General features: G+C 33.0%; 1 protein-coding gene across 13 annotated transcripts in view; it reads right to left on the bottom strand.

The window, feature by feature from the left end:
- LOC105256745 (cAMP-specific 3',5'-cyclic phosphodiesterase) overlaps positions 1 to 26950 on the bottom strand; it is a 316988-nt gene that overhangs the window by 85717 nt on the left and 204321 nt on the right. For 4 of the 13 annotated variants that reach the window (XM_011266955.2, XM_011266956.3, XM_020029209.2 and 1 more), the window contains exon 2: positions 25207 to 26534. The exons of 7 other annotated variants lie outside the window; for them this stretch is intronic. In XM_011266955.2, the coding sequence (XP_011265257.1) occupies positions 25207 to 26222 (1016 nt within the window). In that variant the 5' untranslated portion in view covers positions 26223 to 26534. Of the gene's footprint in view, positions 1 to 10334; positions 10353 to 25206; positions 26535 to 26950 lie in introns of those variants that run through there. 2 more of the 13 variants (XM_020029210.2, XM_020029219.2) reach the window with 2 other exon arrangements.

Raw genomic sequence — 26950 nt, 5'->3', positions numbered from 1 at the left:
TCATATTTATGTACACATATACACACACATAAATATTGCTATTATTTACATAACAGAGTATCAGCACCTAGTATGTATCAATATATTTCCCTAATGAGAAGGACTACAATGTTACTATTCTGGATTTATACCAATTTATTTACTTTTATAATTTTTCAAACAAATACATATATATGTATCTGATATGTGAGAGTTTTATAACTTCTGATGAATCGTGTAAAGATCTAATCGTGTAAAAATTTCTAGATTTGGGTAGAGTATTATTTTAACAATATATTAAAGTAAAAGTTTATAATATTTATATCTCAAAGTATATAATAATAATATCCATCTTATACATTTATATATGTACATGCATACATAAATATATATATATATATATATATATATATATATGTATGTATGTATGTATATATGTATGCATAAAATGAAAACAACGTGATTGCACGAATACTGAGTATTTTTCGCGCAATACACGTAACTTACGTAAACTTTTGCTACGTCGACCTTGTTACGCGATTGAACAGCTTAATAATAGCATCATCTGGACTTACCTATAACAGAAAAAAAGCAAAATTTTTATTAAGATATACTTTAATCTGTTTCGATATAATATATAATTTTATCTGTCTAAGTTTAATGTGATTTCAATATGTATATTAAGATTATTTACAATTTTTATAAATCATACACACACGCATACATACACAGAAAAATTGATTTAAAACATTTTCACTTTTAAAACTGAGAAATATAAAAAAATTATACAAGATAAAATATTAAAGATAAGATATTAAATTTTTTAGAAAAAATAGGTATGCTGCTCCATGTTATTCTTATATAATTTTTTCATCGTCATAAGCTTGTACACATGTCATTTTATCAGCCACAGATCAGCACCGCATGTACAAAACAGCCATGTCATCGAATAACGAAGTTTCGCATTCGTTACCCTCATTAAATAAACTTTATGTCATGGATTATTATCGAATTATCATTTCGATGTAGATAGGTCAACTTAAAGTGGAGTATCTGAACTCATTTAAAGCGGGTCAATGGCCCTTTAAATCGTGATATACGCGTGAAAATATGCTTCATGTAATGTACAAAGAAAAAGCGTTTAAGTAGCACTAACTAGATCTCTCTCTTTATTATCTAGCGTAAAGCATTTTAGAGACGCATCAAATTTTTTCATAATACGTAATTATATTAATATTAATCATTATATATGCTTTTTTAATAATTAATTATACTTATTGTTGGCACAAAAGAATATGATAGCATCCATATATATATATTTTTATTGTTATAATTTAAATTAAGAAAAAAATATCTGTCTTTTGTTTAAACAGATTTCAAATAAATTTTTAAATTCCACTACGATGTTCTTGTGTAACAATGTATGTGTTATATCATATTCAAAAAATGGCAAAAGAGATATAGATCTGGCATTAAGTCGGATTACACATTACTTGCGATATGTTCACAAGTCTCAATCTTTGAAGCTTTTGAATTCGTGTCTTCCGATCTCTCTGAATGCCTTATTCAAATATTACGTAGAACATGGCTTTAACATGCTTGACGTCATGCGTAATAAAGGCAGCGGCTTTGTAATCCGTTCGAGAATTTCTCGAGGTTATCAGAAAATATCGGGAATTTGGGAACAATGTATGAAATTCCGTACATGGAAAATCAATGTATTTATACGATGTATTTGTGCATACAAAATATTTAATCGTATATCGATTATGGAATCGACAATATATGTATGTATATTTTAGATTCACATTGCTATTCAAACTAGAATACATTGTGCGAAGTAACACTGTAAAGTTTGCTCGAATATACATATTTTATTTGAGTTTAGCTATCATGTTATTTATAATTAACTTTATTCTGAGGATGAAAGTATACCAGATTTATTCTATAGATTTTTTAGTTTTATTATCTTTAGTATTTTTTTATTTTTTACAATTTTTATAATTTTTTAGTTTTACAAATGACAGTGAAATAATAACATATCTGTCTATTAAGATTGATCAGCATTTTCACAATCAATTGCATACGTCAATCAATATTAGGGTCATTGGAGCAAAGCGCATTTGCGACACGAAACAGTTATTAGAATTAACTAGAATTGGGTAAGTTATGGACAGAGCTAGAGTATAAAATGAATCGAGCTCTCTAGATACACGAAGCGTTTCAAACTTTACGATAGAACGATACAAGCAGGACCAGTGACCATCGATAAAGAAGGTTGCTACAAGCCGGATGCTGATCGATCCATTTCTACTGCCTAACCGAATATTTCTGTTCCGTTACGAGACGTTTGGCGGCAGCTGAATGATAGTCTTGTGTCACTTGAAAAACTTCCCTTAGATAAATTTGTTCAAAAACTATCAAGAGACACGATAGTGTCTCGCGCCAAGTTCATGCGAAGCATCATGCGAGGCACTCCGTGTATCTATATACGAGTCGGATAGTTGAGAGTAATAACTCAGATTACCGAATTTCAATAACGGCTGAACAGATCGAATTCTTACTAGGCTTAATCGATAGAATGAGTTTGAATTATATAAAGAAAGTATCTTTATTTTTGTGCTGCATGATCTATAAATGGAAATATCATAATGCAAAATCGAAATTTTTGAATGAAAATTAAAATTGAAAATGAATTGAAAATGAAAATTTTCAATTAAGAAACGTCTTTATCATCGTCATCAACACACATGTATACAACACATAGAAAGAGAAAATGTACGTTTACTCTCGACAGAAGATTACGCTAGCGATGCTTTGCGATATTAATGACATGTGTCATTAGTGGCAAGTGTCATTAACCGCATTTTGAGTAGTGACAAATAATGAAGTGCAAGTTAAATAATAAATTATTAAAATATTTATTAAAAATTGGCAAATAAGAGCCAGTAAGGTATGCTAATTTGAGCGCAAGATAAATAATAAATATCTATTTTGCAAACTAAATATAAATATATAGAATATAATAAAAGTATACATATAATATGTATATATACTTATTCTTTATATATTTTTATATAATTTGCTTATATATTTAAAATTATACAAATACTTATACATATATATATATATATATATATATATATATATATATTTTAATATAATATCTCTAACTATTATACTAAAAATTAATTATACTAAAAAAGAAGTGATACAATCCCCAAAAACTTACCTCTTTAAAAAAAAGTAAAAAAAGGCACCAAGTTTATGTAAATTGTATCTAACTGTTGTCTTATCTATAAAAATAGTGATATATAAAAATTGCGCCAATTAAGGATAAAAATTTGTACAAGATAAATAAAAGTACAAGGAAGAAAACTTATTTATCTTGTACAAATTTTTATCCTTAATTGGCGCAATTTTTATATATCACTATTTTTGTAAATAATACAACAGTTAGATACAATTTACATGAACTTGGCGCCCTTTTTTTACTTTTTTTTTAAAAGGTAAGTTTTTGGGTTATATTATACATCATAAAAAAATCTGTTGTACAGTACAATTAATATATATTATCAATTAATATATATTATATCATATATTAATAATTATATCATATATTAATATAATTAAATTTCACAATAGCACCAAGTTACCAAATAAAAAAAAATTCCTCAAGCATTTAAGAGACGCACTAAATTTTTCTACAATAATGTAATTATATTAATATCGAATAAATATGATCATTAATATTTATACCTTAACTGAATGCAAAAATAAAAAATCCGTATACGATTGTAGTTCTCGCGGAATTCCCACCTGTACAAATGTAAATCAATTATAAAGGAAATCTTAAACTGTCCTTATTATGTTTGCTTACGACGCGATTGTAGAAAGGAAATTCTTAATCTCGACGAGCGTGGCACGAGCGAACGAAGGAGAAAAAGGAAATCGATGAGAGTCCTTGTGCGGGGAAACCGCCCTTCAACTAAACAATGGACCAGCGCCAACTTCGACTGAATATAATGCTACGGGGATGAGGTTGTCCCGGGAATTCTTCGGATATGTACTCGGAGAGGAGGGAAACTAGTTCGCAAAGTAAAGCAGCAGTCTGGATTTAATCGCCAATCGCCAAATCATCAAGTACGGCAACCCTTACTGCGTTCTCTACAAATTGCCCCAATAAGCATACACGGGCGTTCAAGAACGAAATACTTTTTATATAAAATATCGTAAAAATAATAGTACATTTGATACGAATTTTCTGCAAAAGGTTTCTTCTTCAAACTTGCATTTTTCGAATAAAATACGATGTTTTTATAAATTTTTCGTTTACGAGAAACTGCTTTAAAAATCGACAAATGTATACATCATCTAATTATGTCACAACGAAATCTTAAACATTTTTTTCTTCGTAGTAACAATTAAACATGTATTTAAATTCAACTTAATGTAAATTAAAGCTCTCGACGAAAGCAAATTAAAATTCTACAAATAACTCGCGCAAAAACATTGGCACAACTCTTCGCATAATTAATGCAATTCGTTAGGAAAACTGAGCGCGAGAGTGCCTAATCAATATAGCAACCTGCAAAGTAAACTGTTGTGTCTGTACATAATTCTGCAAATAAATGGAAATAATGTAAACTCTAAATGTAAATTCTGCTTGCGTTTCGTTCATATATACGATACTAGAGAACTAAATTTCATTCACACATGATTTAATCGATTAAATTTTAACAGAAATTTAATTAAAAGTTACTTTTTTCAGAGTTTTAACATTTAAAATTTACTTTAAATTATATGAATAATAAAAATTTATTTATATTATATTGTTCTTTACTTGCATATCTTTTTCAGTCCTTTATAATTAAAAAGAGAAGCAGCTTCAGATTTATATTTATGAATATATTCTGATTTCTAAATTTTTAATGTTGGTAATTTCGGAAATTATATATATTCTAAACTTTAAAAAATTTAAATAAAAAGGTATAATTATTGTGAGAATAATAATACAAAAATAATTTAAAATATATTGTTATAAATTCAATTATTGTAGTTATAGAAATAAGAATATAAGGAATTTATTTATCACGATTTTTTCATCATTATCTCATCTATCTTTCCTTCAATTTGGAATTTAATCCATTTTAGTAAGGATTTACAGAACGTCGTTCCATTTTTCTAAACGGATGCATGTTGATGACGGCGTTTGCGGCGGGGCCATCGACTGAAGTGCTTCTGAAGTACGAGAAGGGATCGCCGGGGACAGGGGGAGATGCAGAAAGACGGAGATTCTCGCTGATACGCACCTGACCACGCGCATTTGAGGGCATCAGTGACGTCAAGGCTTGGGGGCGGAGGTTGCGATTACGTCACCGGCCCAGCCAGCCAGCCTCCACGACATCGATCAGCGACACTCGTGGGAAAGGCAGGCTAGAAGGGGTAGGAGGAAGATGGGGCTGCTTTCCGAAGAAGGAAATATCACTAATAGCCGCCGCATCGCACCGCGGTGCTATTAATTAAATTCCTGATTACCCGCCCGATATTTCGCCCGATCGTTTCAGCGGTCCGCGGTACCGATGAGCGATCGAGAAATTCAATTTGAATCGTTATCGATCGGACTAAAATCGTAGTAATGGTCGTCCCGTCAATTCCGCGCGATTTATTCTACAGAGGGAGATGATAACTCGCTTTTTGTCGTTATATAAAATTTAAACGATATGAAAACTATGAAGGCTGCAAGGATTGATGCTACAGTGCTCCTTCGTTCGTCTGGCACTATTGATTTTTTGAAAATTTAAACGTTGTCATCTATATGTGTATAGGTGTACGTGTAACTGAATATGTATATATTCAATCTTCATTTCGTTAAAAAACTTTCTGGATATCAAACGCTTATCAACTCAATATCTCCTGAAAATGAATCCTAAACTCACATTGCAAAAAATCGACCAGCTTGGTTCATGAAACCATCTCTGAGACACTTTCTGTAAAATTTAAAAATGAGAGAACTTCTGATTTTTCTGCTTATGTCAGGATTTTAATAACGATCAATAAATGTGAAAAGTAAATAAAATAATGAAACAGGCTATGAAAACAGACGAGAAACATTGGACAATAAATAATCTTCGGCTTTCGGCAGAAATCGCCTTCATGGAATGGTGAAGATCTCTGCAGCTACGTTTAAATCGAATCTAATGGGAACGACTCTTATAAATTTTTTACATGGCGCTAATAATTTGAGATGATTTCTGAATTGCGATATTTTCATTTTACATTTCAAATTTACGCATTAATGAAAATTGACGCAGCCTAATTTTAACAATCTCTTTCTCTTATAATTGCACATAATATTATTTACAAAAAATTCATATATTAATAAAAAATGTTATCTCATCAACATTCACTTAATTAAAATTGATTATAATTAATCATGACTTTTTAATTATAATTTTTAATTATAATTTTGAATTATAATTGATTTTTTAATTCTATAACTCTCGCTCTCTTTAGAAAAGTTATTTTGTATTCATGTTGTCTTACACACAAATTACAAGTTAGCAAAACATGTTATCACGTCGCATAACAATTAAATCGTATTCAAGGCGCGAGGACTTTGGAAACAACGTCTAAGCCATCCGATTGTACGTTCGTTCGCTTGCATAATCTGACTTTCAATTATATTGCAAAATCGGGACGAGACTTCCTCTCTGAGACTGCTCTCAACTCGTATCGATGCGCGAATACAATCTCCCGGTAAACAATATGAACCAGTTGTAATTGGATATCTGCCTAAACGATCTTTTAATGAGTGCTCCATCAAAAAGTCAACTTTCGCATGCGGTTCCGCGCGATATAGTTGTCGTTATCGAATTTATATAACGATGTGCCGTTGGTTTTGTCATGGACTTGTCATCGGCAAAAATGTCATTCGCAACCATGTTACAGACACGCACAAGCGTATTATGCAATGATTGAATCCAAACGATGATACCTCTACGAAAAATTCCAACGTGAAAATTCATTACGCGATTGCTCGTTCTCCTGTCAGCCTTAAAAATCTATCTGTTATTACTAACTTTACTACAATTTTACTCGGCTCTTTTTCGAAAGAGGCACAATGTAACACGTTTTGTGAATTTATTTCAATGAAATTATATCTTTATCAAAAGTATATAAGTATAGCCTAGCCACTAGACCATATCAAAATATTATTGTCAGATCGTGAGACTTATATCTAATCATACACTTTTTTAGTGTTATACTATTAAATCATCATCCTTTTGTTCGATTTCGATCTCTCTCTCATATACCTGCGTTGCGCAGATTATCACACGTATAAGGGACCTACAGTTTAATGCCGATTCCGAACGGCTCCTTTAGAGAGATGCTTTTGGCAAGATTTCTCGATTTGCCATCGATTTTTGTCTTCCGAGAGAGCGTATACAATTTTTCGGTTCTACGGGAATCGAACCCGGGACCTTTGGCTTTGTAGATTAGTGCGCTTATTTACAGCTTATGCCACGCTTCTCTCTAACTTCTATCTTGTTTGTTCTTTTATTATTACTTTTTTTAATTTTTGAACTTTATTACAATATAATATTACAAATAATTAACCGAATAATGAAAACTGACGGAAATAAATGTCTCCTTTAGAATCTTTGAGCGGAGAAGATATTGTTTTCCGCGATATTATTATTCCTCTGTGCTATTTATGTCCAAGCATAAATTTCGTTGCTATCATTGTATAAGCATTGAATTAAATTTCCTTTTACGGTCACGAAAAGCTCAACGGCGCATCATCTAACCGGCCGATTGTTCGTTTACCTCGCTACTTAATCGGACTCTCAATTATCGCGCAATCAAGTCGACCTAATTTCTCGTTTGATCTCTCTCTCTCTCTCTCTCTCTCTCTCTGAATCCCACCCTCTTTCTCTTTCGTTTTTCTGCAAAATACCGGATGGAGGACAAAACGTAACGTGTTTGAATCTGACGTGCGCCAACGCGGTCTCGCGTGTTTGCGAAATTCTCGCGCTGGCCGTGCTCAACGGTCACGCGTTACGTGCAGCAGCGTTTAATGTTGGCGTTAACATTTCGTCCGAGCCCGGGTCGCGCTACCGAGACCTTTAGAGAATCGAATTGACTTTCTTTCAATGCCATCTACAGTACGTAACAGCGCCGACGACGCGGAAATGGAAATTGCATGGCTACGCAAAGCGAGCAACAAAGTGCGACGATGGATGAACGCGAGGATTAAAAGAAGCGTACTTGATTTAAGAGAAGTTTTTAACGACTGAGGAAAACATGAAAAAAGTGTATCTTGCGCGTCCCATAAAGTGCACTGTACAATCGAGAATATAAGACTGCGCGCAATAATATTATAAGAATATATCGTTCCAATTTTCTCCGCATCCGATATTCGAAATAAATTAATAAAGATCAATAAATTGATAAAGATTTTTGTCGCTTTAATAGTACGGCAAGGCAGCGTGTAAAGATATTAGCTTCAGAAATTACGAAAGAATTTCTTCAATTTCTGTGGAAGATGAAGAAATAGAGGAAGAGAAGTGTATAATGGTTGAGCAAATAGTTTCCACCTTTATGAGAATGTAATTAATGTTAATGGAATAATTCTCGGCTAAAACTGTCTCGTGAATTTTTGCGCATTTTGTGCGAGCATATTTGAATAGTGTATACATGCGAAGCAGATTATGGTGATTAAGTTAATTCTTGATTGCATTTCTCCCGATATGGAACAAAGAGCGAAAATTATCGATTTGCACTTTCGTGCATATAAAATATTATGCATAGAAACATCACGCTTTAATCATCACTGTTATAAATTCCCTCGAAATATTCAGAGTGTTTAGAAGGCTGAGAAAAAAAAAATCCCTAACTTTTCCGAATTTTCCAGAAGAATTATTTTTACTTAACTGATTTTTCAGCATTACTTTTTTCAAAATGCATAATTTTATATATCGCTATATTATAAGTCAATTAAGTGAGTTGAATCAAAAGTCTTTGAATTATTTTTATCGAGAAACAAATAAAATTTAAAATTCAAAATATTATTAAATATCAAAAAAGTATTCATTTTATTTGCTGGTAAAGTGAAAATGTAAATTACCGAACATGCTCATAAATAAATTGATTTTCAACAAAAACAGAAAATTATCGCACCGAATCAGGATGAAGCGTTGTTTTTAAAAAATGCGTCAAATTAATAAGAAGAAGAAAATGTGAAAAAATTCAGATAAATTATTTAAATCTCTGATTTTTCCCTGATATTTTCAGAATTAAAATCCCTTGACAATTCCCGTTTTCTAGATTTCCCTGACTGTCAGACACTTTAATATTACACTTCCTGATTGCAACGCCGGCAAATGGTATTGACCTTTGACATGTTTTTTTCCTGCTGCAATGTATTAATAGGTCATTAAAAATTGCATACTAATGTCTTTACTTTAAAGTAACTTTACTAATAAAGTAATGATTCTCAAATATTCAGATTAAGAGAGTTTACGATCAAAATATAACTTGCTATCATAGCTGACATGACGATGAAGGCGAAGTTGATACGAATATCATTTCACATATTTATGTAGCCATGAATATTTTTATATAAAACTGAATAAAAAATATTTTTGGCAATTTTTGCAAGATATACTTTCTGTCACTTAGACTGCCATCATCTCAGATATTTATGAATTTTCGTCGCTCAGCGACCGAGCACTTACGTCATTCGATTTATCGGGATAACCTCGATATTTTAAAACCTTTTTCTCTCCTTTCCACTACAAACGGCCTCTTATTTTATTCGTCTTCTAATGATCATTTATTGAACCACAAACTTACGCTGCAATTTCTATTAGAAAAATTTCGAACAAATAGCTTTTATGCGAATAAAATTAATACAATTATAATTATAATACACTTTCGAATAATCGATTGTAAAGTATCGCTAAAAGCTTTAAGAAACACTGATTTTGTCATAAAATTACCGAGATCGCATTTCTCGAGGGTTTTTCGAAATTATCACTTTCGTGTATCTTGCTTCGTTGATTTTATCGAACGGTAAACTTATAGCTTTGTTAGAAATCCAGAACTACCAACTATCACGCACCTAGACAATTTATACGCTTTTAAAATTAAATAGTAAATATTGTAATCTCTCTCTTGTATTCTCCCTGAAGCGAGATCCATGTGACATAAATTATTCTCTCCAAAATACGTTTATTTAACGTACATTAAAGTTCACGTTTGCTAAAAATATCTGAACAACTACTCTAATGAGGAATATCCGTAAAGTACCCTTGTTACATTAATATTTGACGATCTGGTAACTCACTGACCTATTTGAGGGATGAACACGTGGTCCGCATGGACAGCAACAATTGCTCAAACGTTTACGTCTACGCGTGCACCAATCTTGGCCCATCGTCGTCACCTTCAATCGTAGCTTTACATTTTCCTACGAATCATGTAAAGAGTTTCGTCCGTTTCAACTCGAATCGCAAACGTCCTGCTATTTTATTTTCCATTTTACCGGCAACATTATTACGTTTGTTACAGCTTAAAGCTCACACGAGGTCATTTATTTCGCTTCATATTAACAACTCAATTAAAAAACGTGTCGCACAATTTTTTTTTACGCTAGAAAAAGAAATTCGCATATTTTCATGCGTCTTCATTGTATCATGAGTCATAAATATTTTCACGCATTGTATTTTTATTTCGGAATAAATATCTTCGATTTGACGCATGAATCGATTTGGAAGCCGAGAAATTTCCGTGCACGATTTTCCACTTCAGGTCGCATTTCTCTGAGATCCAGAAGCAGCCGGGAAACGCGCATTGATCTCCTTTCAAGGAACACACATGGCAAGATCTTCGGAATTCAGCATGGAAACGTTAATATTTCTTGAATATCCGATTGAAGCTCTGCAACGAAGATGCAGCACTACGTTAGCTTTCAATTTCGTGAATTCTATCATTCCTCCGAGAAATCCCCGTAGTATTCGCTCGCTTATATTGATTACTTTTCGATGGACGTCGATGATGTTCGAATGACGCAGCTCTCGATATTGTCAGACCTCTCATTATCGTTTGTTAAGTAATTTGTTAAGATTATGTCAATTACACGTCCATTGTGTGACCATTATCTTAAATGTAAAAGTCGTCTTTAAAATGAAATGGTCGAAATTGCGTGACGAATAACAAGCCACAATCCAGGCAGGCTTAAATGGAAAGACCATTTGCGGGGCGCTTTTTATTAAACTCGACGGTATTAAAATTTTCTCGGGGAAGAATCTCGGGCACTCGACATCCCGCCTATAACTAAGCAGTTTTATTGTATATCCCTCGACGAGCCTTAAGCGCGCTATAAAAGTGTTACTTCTTGTGAGAATAAAAAAAAATATTATTTCACCCCAAGAACAGGAAACGATTATCTGTCGAATCGTCAAAATTTCCGGTATATATAAATAGCTATTGGAAGAAGTTAAAATTGTGAGATCAATGTTTAAATATAGATAAAGCTCTTTTTTCTGTATTGAATCGGATAAACAATTTAAAATAATTATTTAATCCTTTTTGTTCTATCTTTTCATCAGAAAATTAAAATTCGGATTGTTCCAATCTCGTTGAACGAACGTCAGTCTTGTTTTATGATGTATCGACGTTTTCTTTTTTCTCTTTTCCCAAAGAGAATTGAGAAATTTCACAATGGATGTATGGTATCTTTAATTCCATATCATTCAAATTAGCGGATTTAGAAATCCATATATACATGCAGCACCTACAATTACACGTCCGTTAATGACTTATATCACTGCGTAATTTATTCAGGAAGTGTATCGTTATTGTTTCGCAACTATAACTTGATAATTTTCAACGTATAATTTTCCATCATAAAGCATGAGAAATTGCAATCGATTTTCAACTATTTACCACCGTTGTTAGTTATTTCACTTTCAAGACTTTAATTACATTCTAATAATTCACACGTTCCCTGCTTACGACGAATAATTCCTCACCGAAGCATTTTTCTTTCAATTATCAAACGTAATATTTTCTGTCATTTAACTACAAACGTTATTTAAAACCGCACACACGCAGGCATCGGTATATAATTATCAACGTGTTATCCAAGCACAAGATTCAACGTATTCGGAAATCGATCGATAACAAATTTAACATTCCCAGTTAGAGACACATGTCAGTTCGGAGCAGCAGCTGATTTTTCACCGAGGTGCTACAATTCGCATTGGCAGTCATCTTGGAAGATTCGTCAACGATCCTAACCGTCCGCGTGGACATGTCTCGTACGCGAAACGTCACTACGCGACCTCATCCCGCTCATCTCCGACACGCTTCACAACGGCGTAAGAAATATCCGGCATGCGGATCAATCGGGTGCACATGGCCGCCCGCATACGCACGATGCACTCGTTGCTTCTTTTTCACGTCGCACATGGAACGTGGATCCATAGATGATCGATCGGCGAAACGACGCGTTCTCACCCGGGGCGAGCGCGACAACCTTCTGGCCCTTTGTGCGACGGACGGATCCGCGCGCGGAATGCCGGAGGGCGCGCGCAGAGACGGAAGATCTACCGAATGATCACAGGGGGATCAGGAGCGACAGTCGAGGTCGGCTACGAGGATGACGCGACGCGAAATTTCGTACAGACCAGCAAACCGCTCCAACGTGGCTGCAGGAGCGTGAACGTAAACCCATGGATGGGTGGAATGTAACGGGAGAAAAGGAGGGAAGAGAGGGAGAGAGAGAGAGAGAAGGAGAGAGAGAATGACAGAGTGGCAGGGGAGGAAGTGGTAGAGAGTACTACGAAGGAAGATGGAGAACGAAAGAGCGACGAAGAGGAGTGACGCCGTTCTCTCGTGCTCCTATCGACGCGAGCGCCTCCTTGGTCGACTTCCGCGCCGAAAACGCCGACGCTCACGGCCGTCCCGCCCTGGAGAGCGAAGGGGGTGGTAATTAGAAAGAGAGAATACGCTGCGCGAGTGGTAACTGATTACGGAATTAATTAAGAGGCTCGACGCGCGTCGCGCTGGTCCCCGAAAAAGTAAACGAGCGGTAGATATGTTTGAAATCAGACATGAGGATTAATGGATAAAAAGATGATTTTTTTTTTCTCTACACAAATTTCGTATAAAATTGAGAGAAGAATAAATAATAATAATAATTGTATAAATAATTGAGGTACATGTAGAATATGAAGAAAACTTTACAATTTATATAAAAAATGTGCAAATAAATAAATCCAATAGATTTACAAATAAATAGAAAAAACTCATGAATACGCTGGGGAATACAATTGAAAATTTTTAACTATAACGATGACGGCAAACTTTCAACGACAAAATATGAAAACGCGACCCAGATGAATGCAAGAGGAAAGGCAGACTTTATCTTCTCTTTTCAATTTTCTCTCTGACGATCTACTTTTTATTCTATTATTATTATCGGATACGGCCGACTTTTTTATTATTTATCCTTCTCTTACTGACAAATAAAATAAACACAATGGCTACAGACTAATAGATCCAAGCCAAGATTTTTATAACAACTGTTAATTTAATTATTACCGAACACAATAGAGATATGCAATTTTCTATGCAAATATTTCAATATAAAATCAGTTGTTTACCTTTCAACTTTGGATCAGTGTTTGCAAATAACAAGAAATTTTAAATTTAAAAAAATAAAATTCATTTATCACGGAAATATTAATTGAGGTTCTAAGTAAACGTTAGTCGACGACAAATTTTTGATCCCTAAATTGAACTAAGGATCAACGCGATTTAAGAGAGAATTATCGGTAGATTGACTCGATTATCTAAATAAATGATTACACAATTAATCGGTTTAAATCGAGAAAATCGATCAGTAGTCAAGCCAGCAAACATGAGACGACAGTTGTCTTTAAAACGACAGTCGTTAAAACACACGCTCTAAAACGCGGAAGAGGAACCACGTGCTTGGAGTGACACACCCACGTTTCTCGAAATCAATGGAGTGCGACGAGAGAACGTGTCGTTCGAACGAACGTGGGTCTGAGTAAACTCTGCAACAGGATACATTTGTCGCGGAACGCACGAATGAACGACGACCATGCAAATGAAAGCATTCCGAGTACAAGTTTATCGCAATATTTACATTACAGAGACGTGCAATTTGTGCACGCGGTTAACAGCCAGTAAATCTCGAACTTCTCGACGAGCCCATCGATTGCGACGAGCGACGATTATTATTAATATCGTACGGAAATGTCAGAATATATGACGTGCAAAATACATGTTTAAATACATGTTTAGTTCAAAAAATAGAATTAACAATGCCGATAAATTTCGCACCTTTTAGGATACCTGAAATTACGTTCCAAAAGAAATGGAATTCTTAATATTACACGTGAAACTAATGGACAGTCAAAACCTGTAGGCGATTTACGTAATAAAAAAGGGGGAGAAATGCTTCGAGTTATGATGACGTTAGAATAATAAATAAAAGAAATGGATAAGTTAATAAAATATATGACGCGGCGCGACAAAGAGAAAGACGAGGACACGAATCAACAGAAATGAATTTATTTGTAGAAAAATAGGTGAATCCGTGGCCGTGATGTATGCATATAGAAGCGTGATAACAAATATGCCATGGAAGCAAGTGTTCACCCATGACCTACGTCTACAGTGTTTCGTGATATTGATCATACGCACGCGACTTCAATTTAAATAATATCCTCTCGGAAGGGGTAAATATACATATTGCGACTCCTTCTATTTTTACGTCACATATAAGGCTCCGAAGGAGAACATCCTCTTGGGTTATTTTAATGCATCTTTTCATCAAATTATTAATTTAATCATATATCAGGAATATTAAAGCCCGAGAAACGTCTGCGCTTAAAATTTTGAAAACAATTAAATATTTAATTCTTTCTATTGGTGAATTATTTAAAGTCATAAATCGCATAATTTTAATTAATTTCGTCAACGATGCGATTGCGGCATAAATCGTGAGTAAATGCAATATTTCAAATTCGGTTGTTTCTTTAACGTAACACATGCTTTCACGACACACCCACGACGCAAAATCAATGGCATCGAGGGCGCCGTACCGGTGGCTGTGTGCCCACAGTAGCAGAAAATTTAAAAGAACGCATTTCCTCGGAGAGCAATGAAAAACGAGGGAGAGATCATATATCGAATGCCTCGTCACACTTGTCAAAATAATAATAAGGTTGTGGTACGATAGCAGAAAAATAAGTCAACTGTAAATATAATTGACAACTAATATATGTCATGTAGCTCGACAACCTTTGTAAAAAATATTTCGTGCTTTTTTATAATATATACATATTTAAAAATATAAATAAAAATGAATTTTTTAAATACCGTAAAAATTTACAAGATAAATATATTATTTCAAAGTTGTTTAAACTTGTAATATTTATTTCAAACATTTTATCGATGAAGCCAAGAAAACTTTAAGATTAACTGTAACAATTAACATTACTTTGAATAATAAAGATATCTTTTTTTACGAATCACTAGAAAAAAAATGAATTTTATAAATACAATATATGTGGTTGCCGCATAGCAACGAGATGTAGATTCGCAAAACTATTAAAGAATCAGCTAAAAAAGAAAGAGAGAGCGTAAAAAGTGGGGAAATATATCTCGAATGAAAAATCGATGGAAAACTAATTTCAAAGACAGGGAGTTTGTAATCTGATATCGACGATCAATCGATTCAAGTGGCGCTTACAATGAGAAATCAATAAATGTATTTGACGAACACTCCGATAAATACAGACGAATATTTTCGATGAGAGAGTTTTCAGAGAAATAGAACCAGAGTATAACACAATGATGTTATCGTATGATTGTTATTAATGCAAACGTATTAAACCCGTATTATCCATAAAGCGAAATTCTATCCATCTTTTATATAAAGCTAATGCATATATCACGAACAACATTTTCATCAAGATTAAATGTTACAATTCTAATTTCATATATCATACCAGGGATCATGGATCATGGATTATTTGCAATATAGGGCATCAAAATATCGAAAAAATCAAATTACGTTGCGTAAATTTTCGTATTAGCAGAGAGATTATCAAAAATTTATTATATGATAAATTCGTCTAGATGTATAAAATCATTTTGGACGTGTTAATATTCTCAAGCAATAATTACGATTATGATTGAATGAGAAATATCTTTGTATCCGATCAAAGATTTTAAGCCACACTGCAACAAATTTTTCTATTCGCAATGCATATCAATAACTTGAGATCTAGAGAATGCATCGCATTCTGCATTATTCAGTGCATTTGAGTGCATTTCATGATGACACTATTTTTCGCCCGCTGAATCTGCATTACCAGACCATGTTTCAATTCGTTCCCTCCACATTCTAAGAATGCAAGTACTCCCCAATGACGCTTTTAAACCTCGAGAGCTTTTTACTTTCTCATCCATCCTTCGTGACATCGTTGCGATAAGAGTTTAACAAGAGACTCTACTATTTGGCCTATCGCTTTAATTTATATTGTTCAATCGTTACATTGTATGGACGCAATAATAATTGCGTGCGGATAAATTTGATAGCAATCTGTATTCAATAATTTTGATTAGAATTTCATGTGAATTGTAATGAATATCAGTAATATCAATATATATGTGTTTAAAAGAAATTAAATAGATAAAATTTTTAATAATAAAATGAATTTTTTATTCTAATGAATTTATGAATTAATCAAATTAAAAAATATATTAAGTTTTATTTAAAAAATTAAAAAATTCTTAGAAAATAATATAGTGTGTATATATATGTTTTGTCATATATTATTAAATTTTTATATATTTTTTTCGCGCTCCCGAAAAGAAAAGAGAGCCATGTTATACCGGATAAATTGTAAATGAAAACAAAATTTGACCCGTCTCAATATTGATTCTACGAGCAACGCATTGTGCTGCCACGAACTGTTCATCTGCTAAACTTTGTAGACACCCTATGGATCGATTTTGTAGTCGGTAAAGCAGACGACGGTTAGCTTCAGTGGTGAAAAGCTACTATGATAAAATTTTCGCGGAAAGCTCATGAGGTTTGCAGATTTTCCGTCGTAGCGCTGCCGGGAAAACTGCGATTCGAGAAAACACAGATATCTCATTTTCCCGCATTGCGGGAAACTCGGGATAACTTATATAAAATGAAAAAAAAAATTGACCTCGCCCAGATCAAACATATGCATGAAATTTAAAATTAACAAATACATGCAATCTGTCTACGCAAAAATAAAAAGCAGTCTTATTTTGATCTCCTCGCGGAAATAAAATTCGCGGAAAAATATTTCACGTAAAAACACGTAAAAACACGTAAAAACACTAAAGTGAAATCCTCGCGTTTAGCAACAAAAAATCGTGCAAACAAAATCGCATATTTTAAACAAGCATGCTTGGTAGAAATCTACTTATAAACGTGACAATTTGGCAGCTGAGTGTCGCAATCTTCCCGAGCCTCTGACGACAAATCCGTTTGTAACTGACGGTTTGACACAATCATGTGTAAAATGTCGACGTTGAAGTTCGCATACCTCCTTGACTCACATTGGCAACTGCACGATCGAAATATTTAGGTATGTATATCTAACTTTAAATATAGACGGAATTACTGACTTAATTTCGCAAGACAAGAATAGCTTCTGTCCTAACGTTGGAAAACAACTTGAAAAAAATCGCAAAAAAACATGTGAGAGTATTATGAGTAAAAGTCGAAAGATCTAGGAAGTTCTTACGATAGCTGGAAGTAAAGATCCAACTCTAAATTCCACCAGGACCAAACTACTCTGAAAAGAATCGATCAATCTCAAGAGAGTTATCTTGAGCTTTGAGTGGACTTTCTGCTCTTACGTGATAAAACTACATATCAGATAAACAAGATTCCTTTCGTAAATCAAGCAGAGAAAAAGAAAAAAAAAAAATGAAAGAGGAAAAAAGTATAATTAGCCTGATAGAGTTTGCCTTAATTTAATTACACAGTTATAATTATTATACAAGGCAGTACAGCATCCCATAGGGTGCAATTTGACACGTCACAAAATTACATCATTTCTCTTGAAACTATTAATCTATTCATCGGTTTAAGCCGTGCAATCGGTTTAAAGCCGTGCAATTAATATTTTGCATGAAAAAAAATATTAATATAAATTGCATTAATAGCGAGAGAACATAATTAAGATTGTGTTTATTTTATTACACAGGCAATTCGCAGCAAAGAATTACAGGCAAAATTAAATTGGTTAAGCATGCTTGTTTGCGTTAACATTATATTGTACCACGTAATCTGGACTTACAACGCAATCACGTTAATTAATACAACGCTATTGCGTAATCGTTACTGTGTTGTACGTCATCGTCGATAACAAGTTCGTATACACTGTCAAGTTGTTTTGCGAATAATAACACAAATGCAAAGAAAATCCGCGCGTTTGGTAAACGAAAGTCCCAGTTTCAATATTTAAATCACGCGCGCGCGCGCGACGCTTTGTTATCATTTTAATATAAATTTTTTATACCAATGTATTTTTTCAATATATCAATATACCATTTATGTATACAATAGTTTGAATTTCTGCTCGTGCGCCTGCACTCTTGACGTATTTGCCAAAGTTCATATCATGGGCAAATATACGCGGTATTAGCGCAAGAGACCACGAATCAGACGGAACAATATACTGATCCGCGATTCCCGTGGCGTCGCACGAACGATAATGGCTCATTGTACACGTAGCGAAATGTGTAATTTCACCTGGAAGAACTGGCACATCGACTGGTGTATAATGTCAGTACTATAACCCATGTATCGATCCAGAAATATGCGTTCTCCCTCTTCCTCTCCCTCTCTCTCGCTTTCTCTCTCTCTCTCTCGTTTAAATCACAAATATGTTTGATTTCCACAACATATATTCTAGTGGCAGACATAATATCAAATGAAAGATGTCATTTGCGTCTGCAAGAATAAAGGAAAATTTTTAAAAAATGTAACAGGAAACTTTAAAGGGGAAGTATCCGTCGTGACTTGCAATAGATAGAATTTAAAGCGTTAAAAATCGCACAATATATTATATAAAATTTCTCATCATATCTTATTTTTTAAGCAAAAACTGTATTTTTGTAAAAGTTAATAGTTTAAGTTTTATTAAAAATTACGAAAGAAAATAATTTTACCATTCGATATATAGAAGCTAAAAATAAGATATAATTTATGATAAATTATTGCGATCAAAAAACGGAACCTGCACGTAACCTTGAAACAATTTTCTACTTGGAGAAAGCGATTATAAGTGAAACTCATGCGTGACCTGTCAACGATTGTCATTCTACAAGCGCGAACGTACTTTAAGTACACAGTACGAGTAATTTAGGTTTAGGGCAATATACAGAACTCAGTGACTAGGGCTAAGTCTTATTGTTAGAGGAATCAAGGTCACTGTACGACCTCCTTGCTGGTCATATTACGATCGATTTTACGGAAGAATCGTCGAGGAAACAACGCAAAAGAAGAAGCTATGTATGAGTAAGAGTCGAAATGATCGATCGCGTGTAGAATATTAAATATCAGAGAAGCTTAACGCGTTTAAATTTCTATTAGCGTGATTCTCACGATAGGGTTTGTAAAGTGCACGCAAAACAACCATTTAAGAATTTAATGCTTTCAACATTAACGTTGTCGCAGCGACAAATTCCATTATTCATATATATTACATGTAAATATACTATAACTCAAAAACTTTCTATTACCGTGGCCTTTACGTCTTTAAATCCAAGTTATTTCAGCAATCTACTTTGATATAATAAAAGAATAATATAATAAAGTATTTTATATTCAACATAATATTATATTTAAATTGAATAGATAATGAAATTTGAAACGATGTCATTTTAAGTCTCGTCACGTCGTATTTTAATGTTATGTGCTTGGAACGCAAAAAAGTTTGAAATAAAGTTTGAAATTGCTTATTTCCACCAGAAGCAAACGTAACGCTTCATCATTGTTGTTTTTAAATTAACTTCAGCAATAGAACGCAAAATATAACGCGTATAAATAATAATAAAACTTGCGATAACATTAACATTTCAATATCTTATTAAAATTAGATAGAATAATTTAAAATACAAAAGATAATGAGTGAAATTATAAGCAATATCTTCTCGTTTCTTCCGTGATAAATAAGAAATGCAAGATTTATTATTAAATACAATATTTCGATTCTAGATGAATAACAAATTTAGAATGGACAAGTTTTTGTATCAATATGTGTAAATCGCTTTTATCGAGAGAAGTAATACCATTAATTGTCCATAGCATGATTTCCACGATTATAAAAAACTGAATTTCGGTCAATTCAAAATTTAAAATTTAAAATTTTAGTTTAAAACTATATAACATTTCATAAGATTTCACATAAGATATTTTGCACGGATTACAAACTATGTAACAATTTATCGTACTGAATAATGTAATTTAACTAGAGACAGAATAACTGTAGGCAAACTTGTATCTGGAGTTGCAATCAACTACTCGACAAACAACGCACTGTAATATTGATCGATTAATTAGCGTGTAACGTTGCGTGCATACGCAAGAGTAAATTCAAAATCACTAAAATAGAATAAGTGAATAATTTTGTTCTCATTTGTGAGTTTATTTCGTAAAAATATGCTGCTATTTCAGTTACAGAAATATCAAAATTCAAGCATGAAATCTCTTATATTCATGTTTCACGTGTTCTTAATGCATTGTTGATTCTACATTCATTCATTTGTGTTTAATTTAGTGATTCCTGCAAAGCTATGTTGCAATACAACATGGTGTGTCTCAAAGGGCAATGTAAGTAATTGATGGGAAATTAATGTTCTCTCATCCGTCACTTGTAGCAACATAAATAACTAACTAGCTACATTCAACGAGTTCACGTAACTACATCATACCATCTTTTTAATTAATGTTACGCTCTTATGCTATCAATATTACAATATTTTGACAATTTCAAAAATCTTCATTTACAAATATATCATACAAGAAATAATGATAATTTTCAATTTAGTTAAAATAAATATCACTTTTAATATTAATTCAATTTTTTTGTTTTTGCAAGCCTGATATTATTTTTATTAATTTTTTTTTTATGTTGTAGTTTGCCAAAAATTTTAATTATATAATTTTAAATATGCTCCCAATTCAGCATAGATTAATAAAAATTTTAAAAGAAAATGATGATTGTGTCGGCAATATATCATGGTAACATCACGTATGTGTCAATGTCATAGTCAACGATTTTTCGTATGAATAAAAATACAACCGTAGTAATACTGAAAAATAACAATACCAAGCTAAACATCAAAGTTATCTAAAACAATGTGTCATAAATAAATATTTTCAACGCCACTGGTATCACTAAATGACATTTTAGATTTTTCTGTTTTTTCTTTAGTCTTTTCTAAAGAAAACAACAATGTAGAAATCAATATTATTTGATGACTACAGGAATTACTATTGCCTATCAAACAAAAAGATTAAATGAATTATTATTGCCTACAAGACAGAAAGCAATAATAGACAATCGACTAAATAATATTGAATTAATGAGAATGCACGTTTAGTATTATATATCAATATATGTTATACATAAATATAGATTTCATAATTAATGAATGTTCTTGTAAATGATAATGGATAGAATTGTATTTGTATGTCTGAGTATAGGTTAATTAAAGCACTTTACTTTAACTTTTATCAAACATCAAAGAAACAGTGTGAGTACAATATATATAGAACCGTAATTACTCTAAGCAAATCTTATAACGAAACCACTGTTACTTCGTTATATTTTCTACTTAACTTCTCGAGGGTGCAGCAAAACCTAAAAAGGTTTTATTTAACGAGTTCAGACTCGATGGCGCCCTTTACGGATAATGTCAGAAGATTTTTAATGCAGGTAAGAGAAGAGAAAACAGTGGTGCATTACTTCACTATAGCTATGATCATATACAAAATGAAAGGCTTTTGCGCAACATGAGAGCTATATGAACGATCGAAGCTTTAACCCGCTATGCTTAAGCATGTTTCAACTTTGTGTACTCTGATATTTCCAGTCCCAACATATCAATTCTTATCAAGAGAACATGTCTGTTTTTGTAATTATTTTACATTTTATAATTATTATATTGTAATCCTAATTAACATTACAAAGAATTATTATATAATTAATATTACTAATTAATATTATAAATAAATTGATATTACAAATAAAATCCCAGTCCAGAATATTTATTTATATTTTCTGTTTGTATAATATTTTCTTTGAGGCAACAAAAGCTTTGATGAGATTAAAGTCAATTTTTCATTAACAGAAATGAATAGTTTTATTATAAAGAAAAATCCTCTTGGTGTAATGTTAGCACGTGTAAAAATGATTTAGTGCAACGCGACAAAAAAAAATTATATCAACTATTCGAAATTACATGGAATATTTAATCAAGTAAATTACTGATTAATTATTTTAATGACTTAATGCAAATAAAATCGTATCTTACAAAAGACTCTTGAATAACTTTTAATAAGATTTGACTTTAATAAAGATTTCGTACGAAGCCATAAAAAAACTTTTAATCAATCGCCGAATTTATCTTGTCGAGCTTCCACTCGAGAACCCACAGATTAATTACTAACTTTGCCATTTTTTTCACGCGATAGATTGAGAAGAATATAAATAGTTATTTTTCTGATACATAAGAACTGATAAGTAATATTGAAATATAGAATATTATGCGAAATCATTTTTCACAAATTTTTTCAGCCGTTTTAGTATGTGTACAAGATCAAAGGAGAATTCTGTAATAAAAAAAAAATGAAACACGCGCAGAAGCCGTCAAGAAAATATATTTACCAAGTCATATTTTCACTCATGAATAATTCGCGCATACATCATAAATATATGCTTTTCGAACATACGTCAATCCTGATTGAAGATCGTTTTACATTCAATTCAGAAAAATCAAGTTGCTCTAAATCTTTTTTATATGAGATGTATATTCTTTTTTTTTTCTTTTGACGGGAAGTTGAATTTTTTTTGAAAACGCGAATTACCTCGTTACAAATATGCCTTTAAAGAATCAAGAAAAAAAAAAAAATTCGCTACTTTGCACCATCAGGATGGTACGTTCGCGTCAATCGAACGAATGTAACTTTATTCTGATTGGACGTCTAAATGGTTTCCAATCCCGTTCGACGTCATTTCTCCAGGAAAAAGCAGCATGAGAAAGATTTCCACATCTCTCTCGTTCGTGTTCCATGCCACATTCATTGGCAGACATTTTCAACTCTTGAAAGCATCTAGACGCGCAATCTATTTTCGAACGTCCTAGTTGAAAGACGTACGGTAAACTCTCGCGTATGATCGACAAATGTTCCCACTTAAAATATGACATAATTATTATAATTTGTCAGAGATTGCGATCAGAGAGGCAATCGTTATAAACGTATGGCGAAAAAGCCATACGTTATTTCCTGTTTAATATTCGAGAGATTATAATTTAAATTAAGAGAGACACGTAACTGTATGCCCGTTATATAATTATTTTACACAACATGCTTCTAATTATCGACTATTTCTAGAAAGCAAGAGATTGCTACGAGAGAAGCAAAATATAACATGTTAAATGAACCACGCAGAGGTTGGATAATTGTGCGTCAAGTTTTATATGCTGAGCACAAAATCAAAGTTAAGACCATTAGCAGTGCTTTCAAGAAAATTCGAGATGATCATTTTCAAGAATAAAATATACATAATATTTTGCATCATTTTCACAAAGTAACTAACTTTTAGGCCTCTGATAAAGATTACAAGATTTTATATTTTTACATACTTTGTCTTTTCAAACTACATTAAATAATGTACTTTGTTCACAAAGATTTATTGATATGTTATGTTTAATAAATGATATAATCTTTAAATTATCAAACAACACGTTCATAAATTGTATATAATTATCTGTTCAATTATGTGATTGTATAATTGACTTATTATTACAAATTAATAGCAATATTAATATGCATAGCAGTCGCAAAATATATATTTACATATTTGTAAAACATGTATACATGATAATATATTTCAATATAACTAAAATGGGGACACTATTTTAATCAAAAAGCATCAAATTAATTTTAAATAGAGTTTGCAACGTACTCGATTCATATCACAAAGAAATGTTTTCCTGCGGCAAACAGTTCCATCTTTTTTCGAATAGCAAGAATAATATTTAACAATGTAATGTTCTACTTAGCACTTCCTCAAAAACAAATATATCTAAAATTATAATTATAATTCATATCGTTAAAATTATAATTATAATTCATAACAATAAAAAATAATGTTATGACTTGTCTTTTTAATATTATGTTAATAGAGTTTTAAATAAAAATATTATGATGTTATTCCCCTTGACAAATAAAGTTATAATATCAATGTCACCACGACTTTAGTAAAATACAAGAAACTTGCAAAGAGTTTTGTCTCTTAAAGAAAAAAATTTGAAATATTGTAAATATCGTAATTAAATGACTATTTTTTTGGAAATTATCCTGAAATAAATAATAAATCTCGATTTATATCTACAAATTATTAAAATTTTTCATATATAATTGCTGGGAGCTCAACAGTAACAATATATCATTACAATATTATATGCTACATAGATTTCCTTTTGCATATGAGCGATATGGATTATTCAATCAATTTAATCATAATGAAATAATCATTCGCGCTATAATATAATTCACATCCCGGTAGATTAAAACAATGTATATGATAAATATTAAATATTCGCACGTGTATTTCGATATCCAGTGGCTATAATAATTACAACAATGCATATTAGCTTCGGTCTTGTTTAGTATCTCGCGCATTCATATCGATTGATTTATTCATCGCTCGGTCGAAGATTTTACGCGATAAATTCCCATCAATTTTCCCTCATTCTACTTCATTTTTACAGATCAACGAAACTCGAAAAGGTTAACTCAGCAAATAATAACACAAGAATAATCGCCTCGAGCGATCCTACCTCGAAAAACACCGACAAACAGTGGCAAAACAGAAGAGGAAATTCGATCATTCAGCTACTCACTCTAAAAAGACCTCGGATTCGCTTCGCGGCAACACCAACCTCGGCAAAACGATGGCCTTCTTGCGTCTACTCTTGAGGGTTTGCGCAGAGAATTGAAACTCTGACGTTTGCATGGGCGAATGTGGGCTCAGGATCGTGATCTTGCGATCGCTGCCTCCCGGACTTGTCAAAGAGAATATGCTAGACGGCGGTGGCAGACTCAGGTGCTGCGGTATCTTCCTTTCGAAGCCGGTATTGGCGAAAAGACCACGTCTGACCTCGGCATTCAGGCTCTCCTCCCGATGCAGGTTCTCGCTGCTCTTCGACTCGACTGTTATGATTTTGCGCACGTCCTTGGTGGATGACGTCAGGAAGCTTCTATAGTGGCCCCTTGACGATGAACCCATGTGCATTTCCGAGGACGAGGACAGCGATTCCATTGATTTCGAGTCCTCGTTGAAGTGATCGTCGGCGCTGAGAAAATTTTTCGACGATCGCAGACTTTCCATCGATCTGGCGGTCACTTGGCTACCGACACCACCGATTGTCAACAGATGCTGCTGCTGCTGATGCTGTTGCTGGCATTGTTGTTGCAACTGCAATCTCGAGATGCTCTTGATTTCAGGTTCATATTCCTCTTGACTGGAGCTCGACTGCGGGCTGCGAGTCGACATGAAAAAGCCCATCCGCGAGCCGATATATTTCGAATCGTCGCTTACGCGAAGAGACGATGCTGTCGTCAGCTTTTTACGCATCATAAAGTCGGCTTCGTCCGGAACGTCCAGAGAGTGATGACTCCTCTCAGATATCCTGCCGCGCATCTTAATCGACGTGTCTTCATCCTTTGGCAGATTCTCAACTTCATTTTCAGACGCGCATTCCATCGTGTCGGAATCTTCGGCCGATTCTTGCGTTCGTAGAATCTGCCGGTTAGTCTTGGATGTAAATTTCGTAGAAGATGTAGTAACTTTCGTGGTGAGTCGGTTCATCAGCTGACTGATAGTCTCGCGCACATCCTCGGTATCGTCTTCCTCCATCTTCGATTATTCGCTAAATTCCTCAAGAGAGACAAACGAAAGCCTGATATGACCGAATTACGAGAAGAATAAAACAGCCTCCGTGACGTTGTCTGAAGAAGAGTGTCGGAAAATTATTCGCGGGTGGTTAATCCAGCGGGATTAAACTCGTCCGTCTAGACGACGTACTTGGATCAAATTTTCAAGCAATTCTCAGTAGATCTTCCAGCAGATCTTTCTATCGTCAGATCGAAACGTATCGTTCTCGACATTTCTTTTTTCTCAGCTGCATCACGTGATCCATCTACACGATCTTGCTTAAAAGCCAATAAGCTGAAAATCAATGATATTCTTCAATATTTCTGAGACAACTCGGTTTATTTGGAGTACTTGGAGCCACTTTCGACGTGATTTTGCATTGCACCTCTTCATTTCAATTAATTCCATTAAAAAATCTTAATGGCAATCATCGAAAATCAATAAATAATCAAATATTTTGTCATCAAATCTATTATATTTGATTCCTAAATTTTATTTCTATCTCGTAGAAATTACTAAGAATCGATATTTTAAATAATAACAAATTAACAAATATCCATATGCAAGCAAAATATAAAAAGTGAAATTAAAATTCAAGCATATAAAGGGAAAATTTAACTGTCAATAGTTGCGTTTAAAAAAATTTTCAATATACGAATATAAACTAGTTGCCGATATCTGAATGTCTCGTAGCGACTGTGCAATTTTTT

This window comes from Camponotus floridanus, unplaced genomic scaffold (assembly GCF_003227725.1).
Source record: "Camponotus floridanus strain SB8 unplaced genomic scaffold, Cflo_v7.5 scaffold45, whole genome shotgun sequence".
NCBI lineage: Eukaryota > Metazoa > Arthropoda > Insecta > Hymenoptera > Formicidae > Camponotus > Camponotus floridanus.
This window is presented reverse-complemented; position numbering and strand designations above follow the sequence as displayed.